Raw genomic sequence first — 9556 nt, 5'->3', positions numbered from 1 at the left:
AAAATATTCCTTTCGTTATTTAGATTCTTAAGGAGTTATTTTTTCTTTTATAATAAACACTGTTTCCACCCATATATATGTATGTACACACATGGGGATACTCACAGCTAATACTACTAGACAAAAGAGAGTATTATGCACTAAGCAATTTGGGTTACAATAATTCTTACCTGCCCACAACTTTAATGAAAAAAAAAATCCAGATGTGATCTTGTACTACATTGCTATTTTCCATGTGATAATTAAACTTACAAATCCCCAAGTAGTCCCTGAATGAACTCCCAATTTGGATGAATCTATTCAGCTTTGATTGTTGCAGTTAATTTTCCATTCTATTTGGCTAATAAAATTTTAGTGTACTTATATTCGCATTTGACTCAGTGGTACAGAACACATTTTGGGCTGTTATTATGATCCCTCCTCTACCACAATGTGAAACAATAATGATGAAAGAGATTTACAGAAACTATTTAACTGGCACTGTTCTAATTAGAAATCATATTATCTACTTAAAAGTTGGTGGTGGTTATAAAACCAGGTGCTATTTTCTTTAAAGGGTAAAATGAACCCAAGACAATTGATGTTGAATCATTTCCTGGGTATGACCATTATCTTCAACCTCTTCAATGCCCCTCCCCAACAAATGACCTAAATTGCTTATGGATTCTACTTACCTAGTACCCAACTTCCTCTTTTATTGCTTTTTATCTTTCTCTATTACATTTTACTTGCTCAAAAAAAAAATTCTCTGTCCTAATAGCAAAGCTATTAAGTGTCATAACAAATAATAGTGTAAAAAGACAATTATAAACTGTTGTTTTTCTCTGAAAAAAACAGCTACCACCTTGACCCTACATGCTTCTCCAAAACAACTACATTTTAACTGCCTTTACCATAAACTGAAATTTATAAAGTTTCCTGTACTTTATCTATGCTCGACAGGTAATTCTTTTTGTACTAGCCCCCCCCCCCTTTTTTTTTAAAGAAAAAGCCCTGTTGTATGTGTTCTTATTTAATGCCTCTATTCCTCTCTGCATATTATTTCTTAAAACCAATATAATCATTCAGCCCTTTCTCCCAGCATTTTATCTGGCTTCAGCAGATGCTCTTGTGAAGGTCACTGACATGATAGCATGCAGTCCCGTATGCAAGTCTCCATCTTCCTTGGTTTGTCAACAGTGTAGCCTTTCATCATATGGTCTTATAATAAAGTTACCTCTCATCGTTGTCATCCACCTTGATGGCTGTTCTTGGCTTCATTGCTTCCTCTTTACCTCTCAAACCTTTCAAAAGTTAAGCACTCTAGAACCCAAATTGTAGAACTTGTCCAACTGTATTCACTCCCCGTGTAGGTTTTCTAGGCCTAATCAACCTATCTATCCAAAAGAACATGTTATATGTACTATTATGGAGAATATGTCCAAATCTACTGTTGAATAAAAAAAGGATGAAAGAGAATGCGTACGGGAGTTTCAGGTGAATGAAAATACATGAATATAAAATGTAACCCATATTCTGATAGGCTTGGAAATAAAATAAACCAGAAAGTCCCACTAAAGGGCTGAGAATGGACCCTACACACATATACACACCAACATGTAATGTTTTTAAATATAATTTAACTAGAAGTAATTACTACCTACCAGAAATGTGTAGCTTACAGATCAATAAAAAGTTGTTATGAGCCAGGCACCAGTGGCTCACACATGTAATCCTAGCTACTCAGGAGGCTGAGTTCTGAGGATCACACTTCAAAGCCACCCCAGGCAGAAAAGTCCATGAGACTCTTATCTCTAGTTAACAAAAAAAGACATAAGTAGAACTGTGGCTCAAGTAGTAGAACACTAGTCTTGAGCAAAACAGCTTACAGACAGCATCCAGGTCCCAGCACCAAAAAAAAGATACAAAACAAGGAAGAAAATTACAATCTCAAAGAAGTGACTATTAAGAAGCAAGGGGGCTGGGGATATGGCCTAGTGGCAAGAGTGCTTGCCTCGTATACATGAGGCCTTGGGTTCGATTCCTCAGCACCACATTATAGAAAATGGCCAGAAGTGGCACTGTGGCTCAAGTGGCAGAGTGCTAGCCTTAGGCAAAAAGAAGCCAGGGACAGTGCTCAGGCCCTGAGTCCAAGCCCCAGGACTGGCAAAAAAAAAAAAAAAGTGAGGGAGTTCAATAAAGAGAACAGCCTTGGAAAGTTCTATTGAGCTGAATTATTTCTTAAAGTTCTACTGTGTATAGCAACTATAGTTCTTAATTGCCTATATTGTACACTGAAATTCCTAATATTTCCTGTGCCTTATCTCTGTTTCTTTCTATATTCTCAGTCTTACAATTAAAAGAACAAAAGCCTATTGAGCACCATTTTACCCTGAAAACCTCAAGAACACAAGAGAAACATGGGCTGGGGATATGGCCTAGTGGTAAAGTGCTTGCCTTGCATACGTGAAGCCCTGAGTTTGATTCCTCAGCACCACATATACAGAAAAAGCTGGAGGTGGCACTAGGGCTCAAGTGGTAGCTCAGGCCCTGAGTCCAAGCCCCAGGACTGGCAAAACAAAACAAAACACAAAAGAAACAACCAAGGGCTAATACATGAACAAAAAATAACAAGTCACTTCATTTTATTAATGATAAAGAGGACAAATAGAGAGATAAACCTTTGGGACATAGAGAGAAATGTAGAAGTTAACCCAAGCAGCTAGAAGATGGCTATGCTGGTGTTTGAAGTTAGCTCTGACTGATCCCAAAGCCAGCCCAAGCTCTTCCAATCTCACAGGCTGTCTCAGATCTAAAAACGTTTGTTCACGGATAGACAGGCACTAGCGTGGCAAAAAAAAAAAAAAAAAAAAACCATCCAGTCTACAAGACAGAGGGGACTGTAGAGTGTGGAGCTAACCTCTTGGCAGAACTAGAGAAATGCAAAGACCACTGAAAGTAGTAATCTAAAAACACCATAACAGGGGCTGGGGATATAGCCTAGTGGCAAGAGTGCCTGCCTCGGATACACGAGGCCCTAGGTTCGATTCCCCAGCACCACATATACAGAAAAATGGCCAGAAGCGGCGCTGTGGCTCAAGTGGCAGAGTGCTAGCCTTGAGCAAAAAGAAGCCAGGGACAGTGCTCAGGCCCTGAGTCCAAGGCCCAAGACTGGCCAAAAAAAAAAAAATTAAAAAAAAAATAAATAAATAAATAAAAACACCATAACAGACAGTGGAAGGGGATATTTTTAAGTGCAGAATGATACAAACTATAGCCAAACAATGGTCCTATTTGTGGTCTTTAGTGAGATGGTTATTTTCTTTCCATCTGGATGCAAATGGTGCCATTTCCCCTCTCTTCTTGGTTTCTGCTCTACAAATAGGAAAGCTAAATCCAGGGCTAGATGTCTCCCACAGGCTAGACATTTTCATACCAAAGTCTACCCAAAGGATCCCATTCATTCACTCCCTGTTAAAGGGAAACACATCCTCTGATGAAATTATTGTGTCTGCTAAACATGGTACACATCAACTTATTTCACTTCTAAAACTGCCCAAATACCCATTTTTCTTTCTCTTATTTCATTAGTCTTTCTGGACCTAATCTCAAGGCACCAGATAATTGAATCCACTTCTATCCAGCAGTCATTAGCTGTAAATATTCAGATTTTGATTGTTTAGTTCTCATAGATAGGCATCTATATTTTCCCTTTCAAAAAATGCCATTGACTTACTTGATAATAATAATAAATTATAATGTTACTGATTTATGTATTTGTTGTGCTAAAAAAAGCCCTCTCATGGACTGACCATCTTAAGAGAGAAATAGACACATGCATGAGAGATAGACACATTTATACACACATGCACAGAATACATGCTAACCCAAACTAAAAACACTTTTTAATTTTTAATCATCTATGTATTTTATTTATTGTAATTGTTTTAACATATTAGTTGTGCATATTAATGAGGTTCCGTGTGATATTTCCACACATCGACAACACAAACTGGTTATATTTGACCACCTTTTTTCTACCTTCCTTTTCCATAAAGAATCTAGAGTTTTTTGGGTTTGGTTTGAGCCTAGAACCTTGTGTGTGCTAAGCAATTGCTCTACACTTGCCAACCTACACTCCCACCCTCAACTATTAAGTTTGATGGTAGTACTACTCTCAGTGTTGATTTATTATAATACTCTGAGAGCAATTTGCCATGAGCACTAAGAAATATTATATGCTTTCTTTTCTCCAAAGAAATGCAACAGGTCGATATGTAAAATATCAATATACAAAATCCCATTGTAATACTAATATACCTTTGGAGTAGAATTTTTCAGTGAAAGTTTAAAATCTGATTTGATGTCCATAATAAACATTTAAAAAACATAATATAGGGGTTTTCTTCTCATGGTCTCACAATTTTTTTTTTTTTGCCAGTCTTGTGGCTTGAACTCAGGTCCTGGGCACTGTCTCTGAGCTTCTTTAGCTCAAGGCTAGCACTCTAACACTTGAGCCACAGCACCACTTCTGGCTTTTTCTGTTCATGTGGTACTGAGGAATCGAACCCAGGGCTCCATGCATACTATGTGAGCACTCTACCACAAAGCCACATTCCCAGCCCTCACAATTTTTTAAAGTCTTTAAAAATGTGCATCTGGGGCTGGGAGTATGGCCTTGTGGCAAGAGTGCTTGCCTCCTACACATGAAGCTCTGGGTTCGATTCCCCAGCACCACATATATGGAAAACGGCCAGAAGTGGCGCTGTGGCTCAGGTGGCAGAGTGCTAGCCTTGAGCGGGAAGAAGCCAGAGATGGTGCTCAGGCCCTGAGTCCAAGGCCCAGGACTGGCCAAAAAAAAAAAAAAAAAGTGTATCTGTCTTCTCAATTATACTTTTCCAAAATAAATGTATCAAAAATAGTATACATAAGAAACTAATTCAGGTAGCAAAATAGATTTAAAATTAAGTAATGTATCAAAAGTAGTTTGAGAATTTAACTTAAAAATATATTCTTCAAGGGATATTCTGCAGATGATCTCAGATTACAGAAAAGAAGAAGAAAAGCATCTCTAAGTTGTGTGATATATTGTGAATACAAAATATTATCATATTTCCCAGAGGAAATGTGGCCTTTTTAAATTAATCAGTGGCTTAATGTTTTTTTAGGAACTCTCCACTCAGAAGAAATGCTGTGGCCATTTACTTTACCCAAAAAAAATGGAACACAGGAGACAGTAAAGCTAAAACAATTATAGAGACACTCAAGGCTGTATCATTCCTAACTGAAGAGAAAGATCCAATAGTTCTCATCGTGTAGATCAGAACTGGGGAAACATGAACCTCACTAACCGTACTGCAGAAGCCAGCGTGGCTGTGAGACCTAAGACTGTCACAGAGAAGATGCTCATTTGCATGACGCTGGTGCTCATCACCACCTTGACCATGTTGCTGAACACAGCTGTCATCATGGCCATCTGCACCACCAAGAAGCTCCACCAGCCTGCCAACTACCTGATCTGTTCCCTGGCTGTGACAGACCTTCTGGTGGCCGTGCTGGTCATGCCCCTGAGCGTCATGTACATTGTCATGGAGAGCTGGAAGCTGGGATACTTCATCTGTGAGGTGTGGCTGAGTGTGGACATGACCTGCTGCACCTGCTCCATCCTCCATCTGTGTGTAATTGCCCTGGACAGGTACTGGGCCATCACCAATGCTATTGAGTATGCCAGGAAGAGGACAGCCAAAAGAGCTGGACTGATGATCCTTACTGTGTGGACCATCTCTATCTTCATCTCCATGCCCCCTCTGTTCTGGAGGAGCCATCGCCAACTCAGCCCACCCCCCAGCCAGTGCACCATCCAGCATGACCACGTGATCTACACCATCTATTCCACACTTGGGGCATTTTATATCCCCTTGACTTTGATCTTGATTCTCTATTACCGCATTTACCATGCAGCCAAGAACCTGTACCAAAAGAGGGGATCGAGCCGGCATTTAAGCAACAGAAGCACAGACAGCCAGAATTCTTTTGCAAGTTGCAAACTAACACAGACTTTCTGTGTGTCTGACTTCTCAACCTCAGATCCTACCACGGAGTTTGAAAAGATCCACACCTCCATCAGGATCCCTTCCTTCGACAACGATCTAGATCACCCTGCAGAACGACAACAGATCTCTAGTACCAGGGAACGCAAGGCAGCCCGCATCCTGGGACTGATTTTGGGTGCGTTCATTTTGTCTTGGCTGCCATTTTTCATCAAAGAATTGATTGTAGGTCTGAGCATCTATACCGTGTCTTCTGAAGTGGCTGATTTTTTGACATGGCTGGGTTACGTGAATTCTCTCATCAATCCTCTGCTGTACACTAGTTTTAACGAAGACTTTAAACTGGCTTTTAAAAAACTCATTCGATGTCGAGAGCATACATAGATTGTCAAAAGCCAAAAGACATGACTCTTACCAGAGCCTCGTGTGTGGACGGGGTAAGGGGTGCAACTTATTAATTCTTGAACATACTTGGTTCAGAGAAGTTTGTAAGTATGTGTGGTCTTGTGTATTTGTTTTATGCTTTTTTGGTTTGAGTCTTGTTATTTGGTATGTTGTTTTCTACCTCTGGTCATATCTGTAGTACATAATTTCAAATAAAAATAATCATCCAAAAGCATCAATTACATAAAAATAATAAAGTGAAATAGTAAATATTCTTAATAGATTTTCCCTAGTGATTTTAGCGAACCCTACCATTAAAGAAGGCCTGGCAAAATCTTTATTTGCGGAATTTCTTATTGTTTCTACATCAAAAGTCTGGTAACTTGCCCTTGCATTGGCATTAAATCTGAAGTTGTGACTCAAAGTGCACCCATATTCCTGTGGCAAGTGCATGACTACATAAAAAATAAAAAGAAAGTGGTACCCAGTTACTCTGCTTGTAGATCTGAGCTAAAGTCATTTACTATAGCACTGTGACTACATAGCCTACTTTTTCCAGGCACAAATCAAACAGCTGGCATGTTTTTTTAGTTCATGATTCAGTAAACTTCCTTGTTCTCTAAAAAAAAGAACTCACAAAAGAACTCACTGGTGCTTTCCTTAGTCTCTCACTATGACATATAAGAACCATCTAAATCTACTTAAGGCTGCTAACCAACACATTGGGCCTCCTCCCATTCTAAAAAATGTATTTGCCCTAAGACTTCCATGCACACTGTCCTCTAGCAAGATTCATGTTAAAATTTATGTTAAATTTGGAGATTTCTTTTTAAAAGCTTTTGTTGGAGAATGTTACTCATTAAAATTACCAGCTGTACCCTTGAAAAGAAATAAAAAGTTGAAAATCTATGTTTACAGCAAAGGCTACCCATCAGGAAATGAGTATGAAATTTTGTCTCCCGAATCCCTATGGCTTCCACAGCAGACTGCGTCCTGGGACCAGGAGGCTGCAGGTGGGACCTGAGGCCACAGAGAATGGCCTGAGTCAGCCTCCTCTGATATGGAGTGACCACTGTAGTCGAATGGATGAGCTCACCAGTATAAAGTCAAGAGTGATGGAAGAAGGACTGGAAAGGTGTAAATTCTTGTGTTCTCCTAAGTAAGTGACTGTTTCAAGACTCTGCAGTTCACCTCTCATCCAGAGCCCCTCCTCTTTGCACTCCCATCTAGTAAGAAGACATTGGTTTCCTTTCCCACCATCTCCACCTTTGTAAATCTATCCCCTCCCAGCTTTCCTGTAATCTTGCTCCTTTCCATCCTGCTTCTCTCTACTCCACCTCATTTCCCCTCACTCTTTACTCTTGCCTAGTGCTTTGCTCAAGTGTTTTAGACACTAATATCAATTTCTCTGACTCTACAACATCAAGCTCCTGCTTCAACTCTGCTCTAACTCCCAGCTGAGTTTCTTCAGTCTTTTTCTATCCTATGCCATCTGAGTGAGTATGCTGCTGTTTCTCCCCAGATGGATCTCCCAACTGTCATTGGTGACTTGTCAGTAAACAAATACAGTGGCCTTTCTTCTGTCTTCAGTTGCTTTTCATTTTCTCATCAATTAAAACAGCTGATCATCCCCTGCTAGGATATTTTCCCATCTTCTGGTTCTCTACTTTCTCACCTTCTCATTCTTTGTCCCTTCATTCTTTATTCTGGAACTATGCCACTTGCTGTAATCCCATATTCCATCCCAACCTCGACCATTTTACCAATTAGTTCTCTGTCTGTGGCTCTCACATTTGTGAGTTTAATTTCTCCAACTTTAGACCCTGTCTGTGAATGCTAAGTACCTTTTTATGAACAATCCATCAATACCTCCAATGCATCCATTGTTGTTGTTTTTTCAAATTTTTATTATCAGACTGATGTACAGAGAGGTTACAGTTTCATACGTTAGGCATTGGATACATTACTTGTACTGTTTGTTACCTCGTCCCTCATATCCTCCTCCCTCCTCCCCCTTTCCCTTTCCCCCCATGAGGTGTTCAGTTCACTTAGACCAAACAGTTTTGCAAGTATTGCTTTTGTAGTTGTTTTTCTTTTTTTACCCTGTGTCTCTCAATTTTGGTATTCCCTTTCAATTTCCTAGTTCTAAAACCAGTATATACGGTTTCCAATATACTCAGATAACATTACAGAGATAGTGTAGGTACAACCACAGGAGATACAAGAACATCAACAACAATAGAAGCTACAGATACACATGGGACGTTGAAAATAGTTACAACTGTGATATAACAATCGTTTCCATAACATGGAGTTCATTTCACTTAGCATCATCTTATGTGTTCATAAGGGTATAGCTATTGGGCTCTTGTGATCCACTGCTGTGACTTGCCTAAACCTGTACTAATTTTTCCCAATAAGGGAGATCATAGAGTCCATGTTTCTTTGGGTCTGACTCACTTCACTTAGTGTAATTTTTTCCAAGTCCTTCCATTTCCTTACAAATGGGGCAATGTCATTCTTTCTGATAGAGGCATAATATTCCATTGTGTATATGTACCACATTTTCCTGATCCATTCCTCTACTGAGGGGCATCTGGGTTGGTTCCAGATTCTTGCTATGACAAATTGTGCTGTGATGAACATTGTTGTGCTGGTGGCTTTACTGTGATTTTGTTTGTGTTCTTTTGGATAGATACCCAAAAGCGGGGCTGCTGGGTCATAGGGGAGTTCTGTATTTAGCCTTCTGAGGAATCTCCATACTGCTTTCCAGAGTGGCTGAACCATTTTACATTCCCACCAACAATGAAGTAGGGTTCCCTTTTGGCCACATCCCCTCCAACAATTGTTATTGTTCGTTTTCTTGATATATGACATTCTTACCGGGGTGAGATGGAATCTCAATATTGTTTTGATTTGCCAATGCATCCATTGTAAACTTACTCATGATCATTTTCCCACACACAAATTTTCTCCTCCTTCTACCTTTTCAACTCAGATAACAGAATAACTATGCTTCTTAATCATTCACATTAAGTAAATGTGATTCTCTACCACGAGTTTCCCATACCCACATAGTCCTAAAGTCTTGTCCATTTGTCTCAATAAAAACATCTGTAGAAGCCACCTTCTCCAATACTTGG

The 9556-nt window shown here is 39.5% G+C and overlaps 1 protein-coding gene across 1 annotated transcript; it reads left to right on the top strand.

The window, feature by feature from the left end:
* The first annotated feature begins 5315 nt into the window (after positions 1–5315).
* On the top strand, positions 5316–6413 carry Htr1e (5-hydroxytryptamine receptor 1E). Its single transcript, XM_048354622.1, has one exon. It carries the CDS (start codon positions 5316–5318, stop codon positions 6411–6413), a length of 1098 nt encoding a protein of 365 aa, XP_048210579.1.
* Positions 6414–9556: the final 3143 nt, after the last annotated feature.

The sequence above is a fragment of the Perognathus longimembris genome, chromosome 9 (genome assembly GCF_023159225.1).
Source record: "Perognathus longimembris pacificus isolate PPM17 chromosome 9, ASM2315922v1, whole genome shotgun sequence".
NCBI classification, from domain to species: domain Eukaryota; kingdom Metazoa; phylum Chordata; class Mammalia; order Rodentia; family Heteromyidae; genus Perognathus; species Perognathus longimembris.
The sequence above is the reverse complement of the archived record's forward strand: the minus strand, read 5'-3'. Positions and strand labels throughout refer to the sequence as shown.